Raw genomic sequence first — 22,805 nt, forward strand, 5'->3', positions numbered from 1 at the left:
CTTGAAAGACTTCTCCACATTGGGTTCATTTCAAAGTTGACTTTTCTTAAAGAACAAAAGATAAAACAGGTACAAAAGCTACAATGCAAAGCCCTGTAAAAGGTCAGGTCCCTAGGGTATGGTTTAAGAAAAAGCAACAACTATAAAGTTTCTCTAAGACTTAAATACAGTACAGCTCTAGAGGAGTTATACAAATTTCTCCTCAGTAGTGTTTTCCATTTAAAACATTATGCAAGCATGAAGGAAGAATGCTTATTGTAGTAAAATTGTTATTATATTAGAATCAGGCATATCAGGAAACAGAACTAAGGCAAGGCTGTTTTCAGCAAAAGTGACTATTTTTTGTGACAAAAAAAAAAAAGGAAAAGGATTAGTAGTGGATTTGGGGCTTTTGAAATACTATAGAAGAAACAGATTTAGGCACACTTTCTTCGGAAAATCAGAAGCACAGCATTGATTCAGATAACTTCTCAGCACTTGCAACAGAAGATTACAGATAAAATGTTCAAGAGTTGTAAGGGTTCTTGAGTTACAAACCCAACTCCCAGAGTGACTCAGGAACTTGAAAGATGTCATTTTGATGCTTTTAAAGAGTTCAGAATGTTAAACTGTTTGAGTTTCAATGTTTCCAGAATCAGAGAGTCCCCTTTTTTTAAAGAAAAGAGACTTCGCAACCCTTTTGCCAAACTCAGCAAATTGGCCAAAATATGCCTAGGATTTAGCAGCCTTGGTATTACTGCAAAAGTCTCAGTAGGACAGAGTCCCTAGTGAGGAAGTAGGACCACTGGCGAATGTATACTGACACTGTTAGTCCTCTGTTAGATCTGGAAATAAATTGAACTTGATCCCTCAGAAAAGTGAGGAACCTGCTTATTCATGAAGTATCTTGTAATTAATTATACTGATGCGTTTCAAATCTACCAGCAGTTGAACTTGAGGTTTATTATAGGCATGTCACATGATTAAGAGATCTGTTATCTGCAACCAGATCTTTTGGTAGGTGCACAGGAGGCTGAACAGGAAGCAGGATCATCATGCTTCCCATGAGTAAGTGGCTTCTTGTCCTTTATTTGCATGGACACATTCCTGTGTAACATTATCTACGGCAGGGGAGAGGACTTTTGAGGTCCCTTCCAATCTCTAGCAACACAGTGACTGACTGCAGAACTGTGTTTTACTCATATAACAAACAATGTGATTTTCCTATGGGCTACCTCTTGTGATGTCCACCTTGGATTATTAATATCTGAATTCTTCTAAGTTAAAGAATTTAGAATGCTCTTAAATTCTAGGGAATCAACTACAATCTCTAAATACATTTTATTAACACCAACAATTTTCACCTTGGTTCCATAATGTTTACTCACATGAGATATACCTTTGAAGTCACTGACTTTCTTGTGTAATTAAGGACTGTGTGTTCAGAAATCTAGAAAAATCACACTGCTGCTTTCAATGTTGTTTAAAAAGGTGTCAATGAACCCAGAGGAAATACCTTTCTTGGCATATTACAGAGATGTACTCTACAGATTAGCCATGACTACTATAATTATTTTATGTAGAAATTGTTTATGTTACCAGTAAGATAACTGCTAAAAAAGAAAAATGGGGGACTAAACCCTAGAAAATCTCTTAAGTCTGCTCAAATGAAGTTATTTCAGTGAATGTTTATGTATTTCATGATAAACAGTTCTATGACACTTTTAATAAAGACAGCTTTGAGAAAATCCAGTAAGCAAGGAAGCTATTACTAGTCTTAAGTGGTTTTAGCCATATGGTGATCATCTCCTGAAAAAGTTCCATAAAAATGTCTCACTTGGTGAATCTCTCTCTACTGTTTCACAGGTGTGCAGCTCAAAGGCTACAAACCCATACTTAGCAATATATTGAAAAAATTTTATTATATGATTATTAAGAAGAAATGTGTTTGTTTCGCAAAAGGTAGGCTGCAAAACTCACCCAAATTATATCCGTCAAAAGTGAGCTTTTCTTATAACTAGCTCAAGTTTAACTAGCACACTAAAAGGACCACTGGGAGAGAGGAGTGGAAGGGAGAGGAGAGGAGAATATTTCAGTTGGAAAAGATCTACAACAATCATCTAACTCAACTACCTGACTACATTAGGGCTGACCAACAGTTAAAGCATGTTATTGAGGACATTGTTCAAATGCCTCTTAAATGCTGACAGCTTGCGGCATTGGCCACCTTTCCAGCAAACCTGTTCCAGAATATAAACCGTATCTCGGAATATGCAGAAGATTAATCAGATTCCAAACAGGAATCTTAGAAGTTAACCATGACAGATGCTGTATTTGCCCCTGGAGAATAGTGTACTTCCTCACCCAACACATGAAGTGGTGCTACAAATGTCCCTATGCTGCTGGGGAAAAATCAAACAAACACAGCAAAAAAAGACACACTTTAGGATAGATGGATCCTCTCTGAAGGTCCTTCCATGTCAACAACTAAACCACCCTGAAAAGGGAATGGCTGCCCAGCTTTGCAGATACAGCCCAGGGCTGGAGATAAAAGTAGAAATTCTTCACAGGCCACAGCTCTTAGGGCACCACAAAACACAAGTGGTAAATGGGGTAATAGTCCAAAACAGGGCACTTACTAGTTCTTATCTCTTTCAGGTTATGCTCACTCCAGGGGTGAGGGCGGCTGTCCTGAAATTATTTCCTTCTCAGTGGGAACAATGGGATTAGGTTACTTCACAGGCTACTACAGCATGTCCAACACAGCATATTGCTTAACAGGCAACCAGCAAACACTTTGCTCAGAGTAACGTGCCTGCGCACACTGGACTGACTACACACTTTCTGCAACATTGGAATAAAATCCAAAAAAGTTAAACTGGTTTAAAACTAGATTTAATGTGTTCCAATTTCAGTGTTTAATGCTGACTAAAAATTTCAGCTGATACAGTATTAGGGAAAAACAACCTTCAGTTTTCTTCATAACTTTTAAAGCAACGTTTTTGTTCTTTGCAAATATAATCCAATTTTTCTTCTTGCTTTGTTTGTAACTCAGACTTTTATTTCAAAGTCTCACTTTTTGTCAGAGCAGTGAAGAAAACTCAATTTAAGACAGAGCCTCAAGCATGCAGTATACATCAAATGAAACTGAAAACACATTTCTTCCCCATTTCCCACACTATAAACAACACAAACACTTCAGCACACACATCCACAAATTCCACAATCCCAGCCACCATGAAGTAACAAAACAAGGGAAGCTTTGAAAATTAAACTAAAGCAAGCTCAGTTCCCCTGTCTTCCCAGGACTTGGGACCCTGTGCTGATCTTCACCTGGAGACAAGTGCACACGTGTGGGAAGTCCACTCGCTTGCTGTCCATGGCCCCTTAAGAAAAGAAGTGCAGTGTTGCAGCTGGAAGGACATGAATAAGCCCTTCTGATGTGGTCCTCTGCCCCCAGATCCCTACCTATTTATTAGGAAACAGCTAGACAGAGAAATTACTAAACTAAGGTATCACCCAGAAGACAATTCTGTTATAAGCAACAAACTGCTGTCTTATTAACAGCCTCCCAAGGGAAGGTGGGGAATTGGTTCCATCTCCTCAGCTCCCTGTGTTACATTTATTTGCCATATTACTCATATGTAACTGTAATCACTGCAGAATAAATTCCTATTCACTAACTCCTACGAAAGTTTGATGGGCATCACATACTAAAACAAACATGTGTCAAGAATGCTGAGGAAGGCTATAAACTAATCCTTGTCAAATGTGAGGCCTGAGTGGGCAAAGCAATAGAAAGTATAAACAAAACATCGATTAACCTAATTTTTCTGATATGAAGCAATTAAAAGACAGTACACTGAAAAAAGAGAACTCTGATGAAGTAGGTGGGCATGCCTGAGCACTGAAAAATTAAGAGCTTGCTTAAGTGCATTGTTTAACTGGAGACCAAAACAGGCACATAGGCTATTATTATATATATTAAAAATTACATATATATACACATATATATATAAAAAATCTATATATATATTCTAGCTATAGCTATTTTTTCCAAAATGGTGAAAGAGATGTCTGGCAGGGCTTTCCTCATATCCCTCTGATTGCATCACTGCACCCATTTTTCCTTGTCTTCCCAGAGTCAAATTATTCACTATTTGCAAAACACATTCAGACTACACTGTTTCTTTTAAATCAGCCTCTCAAGGATCAGACCCTGCAGCCTCATGCAGCCCCTGGCTGAGGCCATGTTTCCAAAATGATGTCAATGGGAACCTTGTCCAAGAAGGGACTATAGGATTCAGCTGTATGTGAAGAAAGGGTTTGAAATTATGGAACATAGTACCAGGAGAGGACTTTATATTTCAAACATATATTTATTCTTTTTACTAAAACACTGAAGAGTGATTTACTAAATCACTGAAGAGGAGTGGGGGATGTCACTATACAAAACCATATGGTACTTGGATTTCCAAGCCAGAATTGTGCATAATAAATATTTATAGAATCCAGTGGTATTCTCTTCTTTCTGTTTATTCTTTACATGTCACCCAGAGAAACTCTGGCCAAGCACCAATCAAACATCCAGCAAGTTGCAAGCAATCTAAGCATGGGGGAGAGAGAGAAAACAGATCACCAGTAGGCTCATAATTAGCAACCTAGACCTGGAAGGAGGCGTTTGGGAAGTGCCTCTGATGCGTCTGGATTCCAGTGCTCACCGCACGTCATGAGTGGTTTCGGAAATTGAGTTCTCAGTCTCTGCAAGGGGTAGGGAAGGTATACACAGTATTTTTGGCCGCACTGAGCAGGGGCATGTGTGGAGCAGCTGCAAAAGCAGACATCCGTCTGCTCTCAGAGACCAACATAGGAACAAAACGCATCTCTCAGCGATGACAGCTAACTTGCTCCTGGTGTCTGCTGGGAAAGCTGTGGCTCCCTACCTGTGGCACACAGCACTGTTGTGTTTATTTTGCTTCAGACAAAAACAATGCATATTGTGCTCCTCATCACCTCGTGATTAGAAAAGTAGTTGAAGGAGCTACTGAAATACATAGAAGATCTGGAATATATCTCCATAGGAGCCAATCTTCTTACCGAGGGTCTACCTCTGACAGAGCAATCTTTTGGTCTTTCCCTCTTTCCTTGACAGTCTTATTTCCTTCCCTGCTCTCACCTTCTTTCCCTTTCCTTTCCTTGAGGTGTGAGAGCTACCAATCCCCAATTACCATTTCATTCCTCAGAACTAATAAAAGGAATTTAAAAAATGCAGAACAAGCCCACAAGTCAATACACAGTACTTTACTAACAGGAGCAGCCTTCACTGCTGATCACCCTCAGCATCACTTCAGCCAGAATCTGGGATGTTTCATGTTGCACATTCTACATAGATGTTGCTGCTGTACAAACCGTGCAGACATGACACATTAGCATTATGTAGAGTGGAAGTCACATACTTTTCCATTTATAAACATGTAACTTAAAATTAATAATACACTTTTGCATACCACAAAACCAACAATAATCAGAATCATTTTGAAGCAACCAAACAAACAAAAGTTGAATCTTCAATATGGAAAACTGAGGGACTTACACAGATATTTACATTTGACTAAAAGAAATTGGTGCCCAAAAGAACCTTCCTCTGTGTCACTGTAACAGATATTTATCATGGAAAACATGCTTATCAAATGTTGCCAAAAGGGTAATAACCACACATCTGTTATTCTTCAAATATGTATTTTTTTAAAACAGTTGTTATTTATTTAATATATAATAACACTTATTAAATCATTCTTAAGTCTGTTTTGTGGAACCATAATGTAAAGCATCACATACATGAGAGAAACACCATGGGAACAAATGTAAAAGAGGAACAGAAGCACTGTAAGTAGCTGCGTAGTTCAGTAGTTACCAGTCTCATTAGAAAAGGCAATTCAGAGACTGAGTACTAAGGGGAAGACTGGAAATCTGGAAACCCTGCAGGACAATTAGTTTTAAGAAGCCCAAAACTGTTCATTTAAATTTTTTAAATTATTAGATAATTTCTGGGTCACAAATACGTAACAACAGATTTCTGCGATCACTACTGAATATACTACATGACATAAACTCCATCATCTGCTAGCTAAAACTAGAGAGATTTAGATTTTTTATGAAGTCCTCCTTTTGGTTTTAATTCCCTGCAGTGTGAAGTTGTCTATGACGCTTTCCAGGCTTTGCACTGCAAGCCTCACCCCAGCTGTGAGCTGAGAAGACCCTACAGGCTGCGTTACAGGAGAAGATCAGCTCAGTGTCTGACCTAATCCTCTTCTCTCTTGCATTTTAATAGGCTTTATGCATTAAGCTCTCTTTTTAATTGCTGGAGTAGACAGGAAATAATCACAGTCACTGTTAATTGTTCATAACTTTCACTTCAGAGTTTGAGTGAGCCGTTTCTACTGGGTCTTTCGCATGACTGAAAAAAATCTGAAGCCAGTGAGATGAACAATGCCTTCTGAAACACATTTTTAGTCATATTTGGACCAACACAGAACAAAGCTGACTGCTTTCCAGACATTTTTATGAATATGGGGGGTGTCATCTAAGCATGCACCAATAATGAACAAAAAAAACCCTGGGTTTGTTGTACATTATTTATTTAACAGAGGCAAAAAAAGTCATCATATTTATCCACAAGTCTACTTGCTTTGGCTTAGATTATTAGAGAAACCATGTAAGATGACAGTTGGCTTGATGTGCAGGTGTCACACACGCTCAGCATTTTAAACCATGTTTCTTGTCGGACAGCATAATACAAGCTAACATTTTTCATAATTCTCCAAATTTCTCCAAAATTTTCTGTAGAAAATGCAGTCGGAGACTGCAATCAAGATTATCTGGAACAAAGATGATGACTACTATATGTTACAATTAGCTTATTTGTAATGTCACAAAAAACAATCAGTAACACAAAGACCTTCATTTAAAACTATCAAACCCACATATACTCCATTTAATTGAAAAGCTTTTAACTCCAGTCATTTCCTGGATATAAAGCTACTTTAGTAAAGCTCCACCATTTTTAATCTCTCTCACACTGAAAAGCAGCATCCTCAGCCCACAGGTAATGCTTACATAAAAGCCTCAGAGTCAGATCTCTTGGTGCCTTTATGTTTGCCAGGATATGAAAATAACAGCAATGTAAACACTCTACTATTACAGAACAAACATCATACAACTACAAAGCAGTGATGACATAACCTGTGTATTATCTGGGCTTAATTTTCTGCAATGTAAACTGAGTGTCTGCATCTCCTGTTCATCAATGCACTCTAAAATGGTCTGTTAAGAGGACCATTTTATATATTTTTTTCCAGTTTTTAAACAAAGACATATTCCTCCTCTGGACATTAATTTGAAAGTCTTTCCTTTTGTGTATCTAAACATCTTGCTTCCTCCTGAATAAGAATGTGCTTGCTCAAACAACACATTTAAATGCAACTGATATTTCACAGCTGACTCAGGTGTGCTAAGTTAACAGCTTGCACAGAATATGTTTTTAAATAGCAAAACCCGTGCTGCTGCTCTTCTCTTCTTTGTGTTGATATACATAATATGAAAACAATTTTAGGGGATCAGCCCTAATGTAGCTGTAGCTTACTATCCTATCAATGGCCATAAAGGGATGCCTACTGACTAGGGAAAGTATGTAGTGATAGACCCCCAGAATAATCTCTCAGGTCTGAAAGATCTGCAGACCTGGGATTGCTACTTCTGTGACTCTAAGTTAAGTGCACTTCCTGCATAGAAATATTACATATAGCAATGTGTTTCCCTTTGTTTACTTTGGAAACTATTCCTTAAGGCATAAGAAATACTGATCTTAGGCAATGACACACAATATGATATTAAAGAAATATTACTATAAAGGACTTAAAGCTGGACTTTATAAATACGTTATGGATCATTTAGTCAACCAAATGGTTAGTGCTGATACATTACAGTCATAAAAAGTCTAACATTAAAATACATGCAAGAATATGACTATCAAAAAAAACCCCAAACCTTAACTGTTCTACCTATTTAAAGGACTTTATTTTTCTTGTTCTCTCTTTCCCGATTCTCTGAAAAAGCTGATGAGAACACATTTGCTTCTATGATTATGGCAAACCAAGTACACTAAAATTTTCACCCCATCTGTGCTAACTAATGTGCTGTTTCAGTTAAAAGTTACTCCAGGATGCAATTTCTCAGGATGCAGAAGTACCATCTGAAAGCCTTTCTTCATTTCTAACTAGAATGGTAATAATGGGATCTGCACAGTAATCTCTCCTATACATTTGCCTCCTCTCAAGCAGGCTTCTCAGCTGTAATTCATAGAATCATAGAATTAAGTAGGTTGGAATAGACCTTTAAGATCATCAAGTCCAACCTTTGCCCCAGGACTGCCAAGTCAACCACAAACCATGTCACCAAGGCCTATATTTTGAACATACTTTTTGAAAACTTCTACAGATGGTGATTCTACCACTTCCCTGGGAAGCCTGTTCCAATGCCCAACTACCATTTTTTGTGCAAGTATTTTTCCTAATATCCAGTCTTAATTAAGAATTGTCCATTTTCCATGCTGCACGTACATTTCACGTACACAGCTAATGTGGGCTCTCCTTGTTGTTTTGAAACATCTCACAAGTTGGAAATTGCCACAAATAGAACTTCTTATGAACTCAGCTTAAAAACATTGTCCATTTTCCACTGGCAGTTTCAAACCACAGACCCAAAGTATCAATTCCTTCTAGCACTCCTCAAAACTACATTTTTTTTTCCATTCTGATGGAGACAAAGAGCCCAGCAGGTGATAAATTGTAATCTTAAAAGATGAATGAAGCAATGAGACAATCAATATTTTACTGTAGTGCTCTTCACACATGTATAGTATTATGCTGAATGAAATGCTCATTAAGAAACTTGAGAAAAGAGCACAACCCATTAAAAAGAACTGAGAGTGTGCAACTTTCACCAATATCCGAATCTTTTCTTTTTTTGCAGTGCTGTCAAAAACATTGTGTCTCTAAAAAGACAACATACAGTAAGGCATCACAGTTAAGGAATTTATAGTCTGATTCTTGATTTGTCACTCTGACTTTTCAAGTTGGTGTTTATGAACCACAGCCCCCTCCTACCCAAATGCTGTAATGAAATGGAATTACAATTTTCCTTTCAATCAATACTGTTTCTTGTGCTATCCTGCATAACAGAAAATACAGGTTTAGCACACTCCACTTTATGTTTGCTAAAATTATTTTTTAAAACTTCTAAAAATTCCTAATACTAAAAATTTGAGACAAGAACATTTTTAAATTAATTTTGATCCGATACCTATCCAAGTATACCTATATATACCTATACCTACTAAATATTGACACTATGAAAGAATGCAATTTTCTACTCATGTTGCCTGTATTACTGGGGCATTTGTATGATTATGGGGCAGAAGAAGAGACATATTTTTATTTAGTGATCTGATTAAAGTTTTAGAACATTTCTTACTGGTGGGAAGCTATGAAAGGAAAATGCCCATGTTTCTTCAGTTACAAAATGATAAGTATTGCAGATCAGTCTGGATTTTCAAGTTGTGATAAAAATAGATGGCAACAAAATGTTTGGTTTCGTTTAAAAATGTTTGGCCAAAATCTTTACAGGAATGACTGTACTGGTATCAAGAGATTTACAACAGAAATGAATTTGATCTCTACATATTATTTGGTAATGGAAAAGTGGTTTTACTGTTCTGTTATATTTTACTTTTAAACTAATCCTAGCCTGTAAAGCTACAAATGTACCAGTTAAAAGCTAGATTTCACCAAGACAGATCTTTGTCACATTCAAAAGTGATTTTCTTTTCTATGTTTCCTTTGAAGAGCCAAAATTATATGTACCAATGTAATATCTATGGGTGGACAATAAGAACAGATTTTTTCCATGCACTTCTATGTCTACTCCACTGAAAAGAGCACTGCCCTTCAATTTTTCAAAAGTAATGTCTAAGATGGAAATTGAATACATTTAGCTGAACAAGTAAACCGGGTTTTGATGTAACAAAAACTTCCTTTGGTGTAAAATAAAAATGTTATGCAAGGTAAGAGCCAGAATTAAAATGCAGCTTGCTTTTTTGTTTGTGAGAAAGGAAGCAAGTAAGTAATTTGCTGTTTCATATTATTATTTGTATGGCTATTTATTGATTTCAGAAAGTCCTGACTGTCTGTGGGGTTTGCTGAGATGCCCCAGACAGTATACAACATGAAGATATGCAACATTCTTTCTTGCCCAGTCAACAGTGACCCAAGTATATTAGTGCACAATTGCAAGCCATTCTACTGAGGGAAAACAGCAAAATGTCATTCAAGCAGACAGCAAATTCTTCTTACCAATTTTAAAAGAATAAATACGAGATTGAGCATCTGAATTTCAACATCAGATCACTTTTTACTGGGCTTGGCCTAGTTTAATTTACTAGACATATGTTTCTGGTATGATGACCCTGTAGCTAAGTTTGGCTGCAAAAGGTTTTTGCACTTGAAGAATGCTGAATTCTGTTTTTTTTCCTCTGATGTTAAATAGCTCTCTGCCAGCTTTGGTCCTGTTTCAACTTCATTTACTTTTGTCAACTAATACATCACAGGTTAGCAGTTTCATGGAAAAAATAATATGAGCGAGAGCAGTGTTTTCATTCATAAGTAAGACTTTTGCCCAATAGTGTGTCACCTTTTCTAATACTAGCATGCTGTACAGTTGCCAGCAAAAAAACATTATGAACCAAGTTCATATAGTGAATAAGTTGCTTCAGATAGACAGGGGAAAGAGGACATTAATGGAACAGCTGAACATGTATGTGTATGACACTGCATAACTTCCTCTCTAAATTTGACAACATAGATGTGTTTGATCAGCTAAAATAAATGATTCTGCAAACTTTTCCATGCAGTTTCTCTTCCTTTCCTTTTTTCACTGGTAAAGAAATAAATATATGGCTTACCTTTCAAAACCAATCTGCCTTAATGTTTTCTCCCACGTTGAACCTATACAAAGAGGAGAAAAAACAAATACCCTCAGTAAAGAACCTTTATTATATGAACATTCTTACTCTTCTCCTTTCCTTGTGCAGCTGAGATCTGTACAGCAAGGTGATTTTTCCACCCCTACAGGAGTACTTGTAAATGACATCTGTTTTCCCTCGACTGAAGAGCTGTTAAGAGAGGCTACCACCGGATGATGTAACTGGGTGGAGGGGTATCAGCCTATGTAATTTTTTTACATTGCAAGGCAGCCGGTCACTGCTACAGTTCACTGCAATTCCAAGGGTGGTCTCCTCTCCTAGAGCAATGTGATCTGTACATGACTCCTGAAAGTGCTGAGCTGGCATCTCACATCACGCACTCTTCACATTTCAGCTTTTCATTTTACTGCAGTGTTCTCCTGATTCTTGCTGAAAGCTTTACAGCTCCTTCTGAAATCCAGCCCTTTTATTTTTAAGCAAAAGCATGAAGATGTGTTTCTGCTTTATTGTTTAACCCTTCACACTCGTACAAACAGCTGCAAAGGATTCTTACTCAAAATCATCAAGGAAGGACACAGCCCCACAAACTATTCAAGTGGCAGACTCATCCAAAGAATTGCCCACAGTATTTCTAATGCACTTAAGATAACTTTTACCTAGATTTTCTTAAATACACCCCCCATGCCCCCTGCAAGCATTAGGTGATCAGTTTTCAGCACTCGGTGGTTTTTTGCTTATCACCAGTCTCTTTCTTGCTACCAGTATGTGGTCATTATAAATACAGGCTATTCTCAGCACAAGTATCTCATCATGCAGGTCTGCAAGGCAAATATGTAGGAGGACATGAAGCTGGGTCATAGTTTGGTCTCTGTCTTTTTACATTCCTGTGGGAAACGTAGCAGGACTGCATACAATGTAAGCAACTACAGTTCTTTTTGAATGCTTCATTATACTTAAAGCTGAAATGAGAGAAGTAACAATAACACCTGTTGCTGATGCAGTCAATCACCTAAAGGGAAATGAAAATAAGGAATAAACAGATTCCCTGTGAATGACATTTAGTAGCACCAGAGAAACTCAGAGACAAGCACCAATGTTGCCAAAAAGTACTGAGAAAAAAAGCATAAAGACATGAAAGCAAGCGATTTTGTCTAATTTAAATCTGGAAAATGTCAGGATTAAATACATATTGTGCAGTGAGTGTCCATATAAAAACTATAACAGAATCATGAATTAGATTCTTTCTACTGCAGTCCAAGTCCTACTTGACAAATTAGTATGGGAAAAGTGGTGACATAACAGTATCAGTCAAAAAAAAACTCTGCTGATATATCTCTTACCATCACTACCTTTCCCTTCTGGTAAAGGCATCAGCTCACAAACCAGTGACCTGCCATGTTTGTACTATGGTATTTATCTCTAATCTGCAACTGTTAAATATTTGAATAAGATCTAGCAGATGCTTTTCATCTTTGAATTTGGAACACTTACTGCTAATCTAGATAAGAATCTAAAAACTTGACTTCTAAGAAGTTTTTGGTTTGAGGTTTTTTGGGGTTTTGTTTGCTTCTTTGTTTTTTTAACAAAACCCTAGCAACAGAATTCTTTCTACTTAATTGAATAAAATTTTCAGCTCAGCCCAAGGAGAATGTGGTAAATTTCTAAAGTAATGATACAATTTTTCAGTACAATATTATCTAGCATCTGCCTGGTTTGCATATCAGACTAAGTACTTTAAAACTGAAATTAATAAAAGCAAAAGTTAATTTCCTTATAGGCCTATGTCATGCAAGGCTTCCTTCACAGTTGCTAACTGGACAGCCAAAGGATGAAGCTAACATTGGCTTGTGGAAAATAAATTCCTTGTGTTAATCTCTGCTTTTTAGAAAGAGGAAAAGAAACTACATTAAAGTATATGTTCTTAATATCAACCAAATTCTGACATGTCACTCTGTACAGGAAGGATGTGGGTTGGCTAAGGAGGGCTGGTTCACAGCTGGTTCCAAAGGCGGTCAGTATACTCCAATATACTCTTCTGGAACCCCTTCATCACTCAACTTCTCACCGCCAGTAGCTTCAAACTTCAGTCACACCTGTATTTTCAGCAAAAGGCTCTATAAACCTTTCCTGATGATACTTCAGGGCAATGGACAAAAACCTTTCTGTTCGGGACTGTTACAGCTACAGCCAGCGATCAATATAAAATCCCTTTTAATTGTTCCCATTCAGTCCAAAGCGGGCAGGGATCTCAGGCCCATATCCAACAGAGTACACAGAAATAAGAGGACCAAAACCAAGGTGGAGAAAGCTCCACCTTCACTTTATGGAAAGAAAAAATGAGTCAAGTATTGTTCTGGAATAACTGAACTGTACATTATTTGATCAGCTCAGGGAGCTTCTACTGTGGTGCCCATATATGCTTGAGGTGAGGGAAGACTTCTGCCTGCACAACTGCCTACATACAATAGCTTTCATCAACACTGAGTTCATATTTTATAAAAATAAGTCTTCTAAAGACACCTTTAAAGCAGGACAACAAACGTTCTCATACACATTTCTTTAAAAAAAAAACATAAACCCCCAATTTAATGTGCAGTACAATAAATGTCAACATTTCATTGAGATAAATAAAGAACCACTCCATTAACATCTTCTATTATGATTTCTCCCCCAAACCCACCACCATCTGCATGCCCCTGGAGTATCTGGTTTCATGTAGCACTGATGAATGAAGTAATTGTTAAAAAGATGACAGTGTCACTCCACAGGTAAGTGCAGAGCAGACAAAAGCAGTTCTCCATATAGTTTATGCAATCCTTCTGGCTCTGAAAGGGTATTCAACAGTTTTTGAAGTTTGAAGATTTGAAGAGTGTTGAAGAAAAGAAATCTCAACAGTACTTTTAAAAGCAAAGACTACTGCTGGCATCTGTAGTCAGTGTTTCTATGCTTTCCACTGTTGTGTATACTAGTATGAATTTTTCACCCCATGATTGGCTACACTTCAGTTGTATGATATATAGAGAGTCCTACAGGGAAGGGGGAGAGGAAAAAAAGCAAAAGAGAAAGGGAACTGGGTCTCCACTGGTTTGAAATAATCTTTTGGCTGCAGCTGGCTAGCAGAACACGCTTTGAAATGCATGTGACTCCTATGAAGCAAAGCCTGCCAAGAACACAACTAACATTTCATATTAAAAAAATATACATCTTTTTAATGGAGTCTTATTTTAAAATGTTTATGATCTAAACATTCTGTTTTAAGATTTGCCAGTTCCATTCTCAATAGTATCAACTTCTATGCTGTGCTAACAGCCAAAAGTAAATACCCTGAGGTAATAGCAGCACCAAGAAGAATAACGCTATTAAAAGTCTAGAAAACTTATTATTCGATTTAAACCTTACTCGGTGCTTCCAAAACATTAAACAAGATTTAAGTCACGTAACTCTCATTAAAATCAAAACAGGAGTTTTTCACGAATTAAAGACTTGATTCTGCTCCCAAAGAAATCAAGCAGAATTTGGCTATTCAATTCAGCCTTTCTCTCTGCCAGGACTGTAGAAAACATTCACCTGTCGACTTTCAGATTCAGTCCACTGCTACATTTCAATTGCTAAGTTAATTTGGATTCTTTTTGCTTTCTGTTTTTTACCACCATGTCAAAAATACCAAAACTGTTTATAAGACTGCCTTAATCTGGTATCCATGTAATTAAGCTTTTGTTCCAAATATTTGCTCCAGAGTGCCTGACCATTCCCATCTTTTCCAAAGATTCTGTTTCACATTAACAGTGCTAGCTTTAAAATTCTTCACAAAGAGGAACCATCATGTACTTCCAGAATTACTGCTCACATTTAATAGGAACGATGGTAAAATGTACATCATGCTCACATACATACTCAATGAAATCCTATCCTAAGAATGAGAGTATAAGAATATCAGATTTAAGAAGACAAAATTAAAAACATCTTTCTGAAGTGAAAAACTGTCTTTTTTGACAGGTAGCCTCTCATTTATATGGCAGTTTCCATATCTGGGTTGTTTCGGTTACAACTTTTTTGCTTACTACAAACTTACTGTGAACAAGAGGATTCATAATCCACTGCCAGACTGCTCACCTTTACAAAACATGATGCTGCATAGCCCTGAAGTGCCATGGTAGGCTTAGGAAAAACACAAAATAACATATTCATAGAAACACAGAATCACAGAACACCAGGTTAGAAGGGACCTCAAGGATTATCTGGTCCATCCTTTCTTGACAGAAGCACAGTCCAGACAAGATGGCCAAGCACCCTGTCCAGCTGAATCTTAACAGTGTCCAGTGATGGGCAAAAATATTGGAAAAGTGATTTTCAGTCATTCACGGAGGTTGTGCAACTATTCCCTTTGAAATATATCATGCCCTATCTGCCACAGACAGGTACAGCTGAGGTTTGTAGCTGGCATATTACTACCCTTCTGTGCCCATGCTGGACTTTTAATACAGTTCAGGAGGGTCTTTCTTGAACAAGTATTTCACCATGCTTTGGTCTGCATGACAGAGTGACCTCTGAGTGCACAAACTGGATTCTTTTCCCATGAAACTAAACCGCACCCCAAGGACACAACTGTTGTGTTTCAACCACCAATGGGCATTAGGTCCGCATGACCAGACCAGAGCTAATCCACACTAAACCCCACTAAAAACGTGTTGTGTGGTGGCCAGGGACTCTAAACTAAATGCTTCACCCTTATTATGCTCTGCTGCTTGCTAAGGCAGATGCAGCTTACTCCACCACTCCCAGTCCCAGTCCTGGAGTGCACCCCCGAAAAGCTTTCCAGCTATGGTCACCTCAAGGGTCAGGGTATTCAGGGTATTCCCTATTAGCATCATTTTCTGGGCTGTATCCATATCCACTACAGTGAGCAGGAGCCTTTCTACTGCCCTGTACAAGCAGGGTTGGACCAGATGCTCAGCAAAGCCACACTCCCCACAGAATACCAGGAAGCCAGTTCTGTAAGGCGCAACAGCAGATTATTTCATTTTTAAAAAGAACTTCTCAAGGAGAAGGAATAGGGAAAATCTGGGCTATTACAATGTGCTGTGCATACAGAAGAGGCTGAAACCACCAGTAAAACAGAAGTGGAGGGCCAGTGGTCTAGGATTCTGACTAGATGAAGAAAGTGATTACTGAATACATATCAAGAAAGAGGTCATTCAAAGAACAAAGCCTTTACTTGCCTTCCACTCATACCAGCTTTCAACAGATTTTTGACTCAATAAAGAGTACAAATTTGATCCCTACATGATAATGTCATGGGAAAGATTTATTGTGTATTTTCTCCTGTGCTGAAAATATTAAATTATCATGAAACAGAAAATTTCTTTCCTATTAAAAAAGAAATCTTGACTCATTTCATGTTAACTGGAAAAATAATCATCATCCAAGCCACTACTTCTCCTCTAAGGAGATTTTAATGAGTGGGAACTTCTAATAATAAAATGCGCAGACTATGAATATAGAGCAAAGTGCAACAGTACTGACACTATGCTTGTGTGTGTGCACAGAGATGCATATTGCTTTAAAATGAGTATTAAGATGACAACAGGTATGGTAAAGCGATTAACAGCTATATTTGTCAGTCACCTCTTCCAGTCTGCAACCTCCCTGGGTGCTCTGGGAATCCAGAAGGGTCTGAAAAGCTCCCACACATAAGTGGGGAGTGTAGAAGCAACTCCACTGCTAATCGATATTCTTTGCTTCGATCTTGATTAGCATCAGAATTAGCAGGCTGGGGACTGATTGTTTTTAAAATTGGTGATGTAACTTAAGGTACATAACACAATGTGAAATAATCCCTGTGAAGCTGGGACACGAGTGATGCGGCATCCTGCCACTCACTGGTCAGACTGCCCCATGGAGGCAAGGACAGATCCCAGCTCACTTTGTGTAATGGTAAGACCACTGTCTCTGAGCCTGATCCAAAGTCTATAGAAATACCTGGACAGATTTACATTGAGTTAACGGGCTTTGACAGTTTGTCTGAAATGGAAACAAACAGCAATCAGAAATAGTAAAAATAGTAATCTCTTTTTCAGTAACGTAAATAACAGCTATTATTTCTACCTCACTAATAAACGACTAAGGCATAGTGTTCTGTGGATAATTCCTTTGGGAGAATAGGAGCAGAGGAAGAAAAAGTTTTAGACTTTAAAACATTAAATGGGAGGCATTTTTAAATGTGAAGATTATGTATTTCTACATGAGAATCACACACACCATTTCATATGTGAGGATGACTTGCTAATTCAACAGCAAGTTTAGTTCTACGACAAATGTGTGGAAGAAATAATAACGTGGAGAAAGGAAATTTGGGAAGGTGCTTTCTACATTTCTTCTTCCATGCCAGATATGTTTAAAATGACACATAGGTAATAAAGCAAACTGAAATTGGCTGAACTGCTTCACTCTTTCTTTAATTAGCTTTTTCAGGATGACAGGTTCTATAGTTTTTATAAGAATAATTAATTCTTTTGTCTGTTTAGATATAGTATACCAAAACCATTTACAGGCAGTCTTACCCCTATAACACACACATGCTTTTAACCACTCTTACTTTAAGCCCATTTCATTTCAAATTTGTTTCCTGAACAAGGCAGCAAAATATCAAAACCCACAGCACTAGAAAACCTTTAGGGAATGTGTTTCAGATGAAACCTGAGATAGCTAGTTAATGGATAGCTTTTTTGTTCTTGCTGTTTAATCTATTATTTATCTATTATTTGCTGCAATGGTTGGTTGGTATTGTTTAGCCCGAATTTCCAAGAATACTGGAGATTCGAATTCATTCTGGCATCTTTTGTTTTTTAAATAGACCTGCTCTTGTGTCCCCATGACAGCAGACTACTGCAAAAAAGGATGAGAAAAAGGGCTTTACACACTGTGCAAAGCAGAACTTTGTAGGTGTCCTGGTTTCAGTAGGTCACTGGCACAGAATTATTCTGCAGGAGTAAAGCAGGAAAGAATCAGATGGTCCACAGAAATAACCAATCTATGACTCTTTTTCTACAACAGAAAAGGGTGTCAGGGCTCTGAGGAGCAGTCTCAAAGGAAGGCAACATTTCCTGCCATTGCCTTAGGGGATATCAACCTCAAATCAGAGAATCACTGAGCTTAAGAGCGGAGGAGTTCTGCTCCAGACCTTCTGAAAGGAAGCCAAATACTAACAAAATGGGCCTATTTTCAGACACGGAAGACTGGCTTTACTTTGTTTTTTAAAATAAAAGCAAAAGAACTTTAAGAAAACTTGTAAGTTTTATTTTTCATAAATGTGAAGAAAATTAGATTTTTCTCCATTTTTGTTGGCAGAGAAATTCTCTCCTCTGCCACCCCAACTAACATTGCTCTGTCTGCTAAAGAGTATCTTGGAAGCAAGGTTTTCACTTCAGAGCATAATTGACAGGCATCCTTCCAATTTCTAGAGCTAGCCTCTGCTTAGTTTTATTGTAACATAATATACTGTTATGAATAATAATGTCAGCCTAGTTTCAATGTCAACCTATGATGAATATATGCAGTGTACCAGTGCAAGGAATTTGATTTTCATTGTCTCATTTTCTCTTTTTGTCTCATCAGAAGGAGAGGGGAGCAAATGTTTCTTCTGGAATTCTGCAGCATAGACATATGAGAAGGGGAAGACAAATAACAAGTAAGTCTTCAGGAGCATATCCACATACAAGAAACTATGGATGAGAGCGACAGGGTCAGGAAACTTCCTGCACAGAAACAGGAGGAACATTATGATGACAAAACCCCATCACTACAGTGGCAGTATCTTTGACTCCATACATTCTGTAACATACATCTCTTGGTTTTTTTACATTGATATTTTAAAAGATAATACAGAACCATTTCATTCACTTACTCTCAGAGATCCCTTCAGAAGAGAAATCTGGATGCAGAGGGATGTGCTCCTCTGGGCAGTAGTGTAAGGCACGCACACAGACTCAAACAACTGAGGAGAGGGAAATGCTTCCATGAGATGTTATTTTTCCTCCCTAGCAAATATAAAGATGGCTTATCTAGTTCAGCTGACAAGCACAAACATGTATGCACTGAACAAAGGGTTACTTTTGCTTTAATTTTTTTGTATTTCAGAACTTACAATTCTGTGATTTCACTCAAATTTTCACAAAGCTCTAGTCTGTGAGAACAGGAAAGCTGTTCTCACAAACAGCTTTCATAAACAAAAGCGCAAAGCTCTCCCACCTTCCAGCTCCCATTCCTCTCAACCAAGAAACTACAGCTATTGAGCTGCTCAGGGAAAATGAACAGGCAAAAGAACTGGAGAAAACAGAAGTTGATGGGGTGCCAGTTACAGACTCAGCCCAGTTCTTCACTTCCAGACATGGGTGCTTCTAAAACACTGCTGCCACTCCCTGGGTGAGGAGCTCACATGGGCAAGGGGGTGGTGAGTTTAGCCAACTCAGACTGTGAGATGCAGCAGCACCAGTCTTCACCCAATTGCGTCTCTCCCTCCAAACGCACAAGTACACGTATTTCAGCATGCCCTGCAAAGCCAGGAGAGACGAGCATCCTACTGTGCCTCCTGCAACTTGTTCCCTGCTAGCAGGGGACAAGAGGCACAAGTAAGTGCTACTGACCTGTGCTCTGCTCATGACCTGTGAAATAGCTATGCTGAAGCCACTAGAAATGCCCAGACAGATTTCATACTGTTGCAATGCCATGGGATTGTGTTTAGCTTCTTCTATAATAGACTGCAGGATTGCATCCAGTGTACTAGCAAATAATTTCCCAACGCTTAATTAGTTTTCATTAGGATGCCACAAATAGCATGAACACTATCAACAAATTAAAGAAAACACTGGCTTGCCTAACAGTTTCCACTTTTAAAAGCACTCCATGCTTTATCTTGCACACTTCCAATAGTTTACTAATAGTTTGCTATTTCTACAGTTATGCACTTAATTAGAAGTATTAGAAGTAATTTCTCCCCATTTAGTTTGGCTAAGACTAAGCCAAAAAGTAAGTAAAAGCACTGAAACTCCTGCCATTCTCACAAGTTATTAAATGACAAGAGCATTTTCACACTTACTTAAAGTCTGCTTATTTTGTCCTCTCTGGAATGTGTTTTATTTAAGTGCTTCATTAGGGTATTAACAGAGTCATACCTTTTGAGTAAATACTGACGAGGATGATGAGCGGTAATAATTTCCTACTCAGCAGGGATTTTCATGTTACCAAAATCATGGGCAATTTAGACGTGTGACTCTCAAATGCATTTTTAAATCAAGCATTTTATTTATTCACGTGCTGCTTCACTGCCTCTAAAAGTGATACTACAGCAGGGCTAGCTAACAGAAAAGGGACAAACAGTACACTGTATTGTTCTCATCTTTTCAAAGAAACATGGCCAAAACCAGCAATGCTTCAAAGCTAGTGCCAGTTGGCAAGTTTTCCCAATCCAAGTAGATCTTACAAATTGGAATGTTGCACAGTGGGATCAGTATATCAGGTTATGGAGCACAGGTGCAATCAATGGCCTTAGAAAATAAGCAGTTTGTAAAGCATCTTCATGGGTGTATTAATAAAGCATACTGGAAACGTCTTTGTTGTGCTGAAAATAAGACACACCAAAAATGATACAGCTGAAGATGACTCGTATTAAGGATATTGGCCCAATTTCTAAAACTGTTTGTCTCATCCCAAACTTTTATCTGCATCAATTTTAGAAAACTACTTGTACTGAATATACAAATCAAGTCATCTTGGCAATATTCTCTGCAAGGGATAAAGCCTGTCAAAATTTCTTGCCTTTGCCAGCTGGAATGTATTGAGTATGTATTATGTGGTTGCAAATTTGAGCTATTCACTGCAGTGGGGGATACTGTACCCACTACAGGCTGAAAGAGAAGCAAAGAAACAGAGGAGAGGAAAAAACATGTTCAATAGGAAAATGGGACGAAAAGTATAAAAGGCATTCATTTCTTATAAAGAACAAATCATATATAAAACTATTGTTTTATATTGGAAAGAGATTTAAATGCCAAATACCACACTAAATCTAAACCTAATTTAGATCCAAATTAATCTAAATTTAATTTAATCACCATTTATCTGGAGTGACTGCAAAGACACTTTTCATGAGAAAAAAAATTAACACAGTCTAAAACTGCACATCACCCCCTACCTACTATTCTGGAAAGGAGGTTTAGTGATGAAAATAATAATAATTAAAAAATGTCTATCTATCCCACTAATCCGTGTTTGTATTCATATCAATAATTTGGTATGTTTCTTTTTTAAAGTCAGAAAACACAAAGTAGTAAGACTTTACCAGGGCTCTTGGTAATATTTCATCCAGCTTTCAAAACTGTATTTTCAAGGTACATCTCCTGGAGTTTTTAAACCTTTGACATCATCACCATATCTGTATAGGACAGAAGGACAAAATGATGCCTAACTGATCCTCTTATGGGGGAAGAGGTCTCTAGAGAAAAGGGCAGAGGATTCCATGTACTATTATCTAAACAAATGGAGATGCAAGAGAAACTCACTTCAAAAGGACACTGCAATTGTTTGTGCTCACAGATGTTTGTCCTAAAACATCTGGTCTCCAAAATCAGGTCGCAAAGCAGATGACACTGAATCAGAGTCAGGATCTCACGCGTTATTCCATCTCAGAGACAACCAAGCTGTGGTGTTAGCCACATCTGCCAGCTATGCACCCACTGTCACATCAGTGGAGGTCTGAAGATGAGCAGCTACAGACTGCAAGGACTTCCCATTCTGCCCTTCACAGTTCTGTCAGGAGTGTAATTCATCTGTGGAGGCTGTTCCCCACTACTCATGCAGCTGCCCATGGACTAAACAGGGCAGATATGATGGGACAGCAAAGCTCCCCCTGGCAGGTACACAACCTGGTCCCACTGCAAAATAAAAATACCAGCTAAGCATAGTCCAAAATGACAAAAATTTACTACAGATGCCCATTATTAATTTCTCTGGTTTCTTTTTTCATGCACATTTAATAACGCACATCTCCACATCTCTTGTTTAAAGGTTTATCTTGGATATGCCAATCTCAAAAAATACATTGTGTTTCTACAGGGTTGAGAACTGAGAAGATTTACAGTACTTCAGCCTTGGCTGGCAACAGTCAGCCTAGGATACACCTAAGCATCAGCTTTTATAAACAGTCTATGCATTGTCCACTGCTGCAGTGTAAATCAAACATGAAAACTACTCCCACAGACATGGTTAACTTGAGTATCCCCCTCAACAGACAGAAAATTCTATCACCAGGCCAAGCACTTAGAAAATTGAAACCACAGGAACTACATGAACCAAAGTAGACCCGGAATGTGCAATCCCTTCAGAGGATCTAGAAATCCATAATCTCACATCAACCAACCTTACAAAGTCTGCACTGATTTTTTTTTTGTTTAAAGTGTCAGTTTATAATAATATTATTCATCCTTAACAAAATGGCAACATACTGTAAGAGGGGTCAGTGGATGGCCTAACAAATATTCAATACAGCAAAGGTTGCAAGCTACTGGTCAGACTAGAAAAGTTGTGACCAGAAGCAAACTCTATTTGTCAGGTATTTGGAGGCCTCTGTGAAACACTTCCTGCCTGCTGGTGCAGTTTGTTAAATGTCAGTTTTACTGTCCACTGTGTACACCACAAGCATCCAAAAAAGCAGCTAATGCCACTGTCCAACTTAACGGGACCCAATCTTGTGATGTGAACATTTGGTCTTTTTAAAAGGGGGGAACCTGTCACT

General features: G+C 38.0%; 1 protein-coding gene across 1 annotated transcript in view; it reads right to left on the minus strand.

Moving 5' to 3' along the window:
* PIEZO2 (piezo type mechanosensitive ion channel component 2) overlaps positions 1-22,805 on the minus strand; it is a 297,634-nt gene that overhangs the window by 148,284 nt on the left and 126,545 nt on the right. Inside the window, exon 4 of the mRNA XM_062633006.1 lies at positions 10,997-11,039. Within this exon, the coding sequence (XP_062488990.1) occupies positions 10,997-11,039 (43 nt within the window). The remainder of the gene's footprint in view (positions 1-10,996; positions 11,040-22,805) is intronic.

Source organism: Pezoporus occidentalis, unplaced genomic scaffold (genome assembly GCF_034315485.1).
Source record: "Pezoporus occidentalis ecotype Australia unplaced genomic scaffold, CSIRO_AGI_Poc_V1 ctg4, whole genome shotgun sequence".
NCBI lineage: Eukaryota > Metazoa > Chordata > Aves > Psittaciformes > Psittacidae > Pezoporus > Pezoporus occidentalis.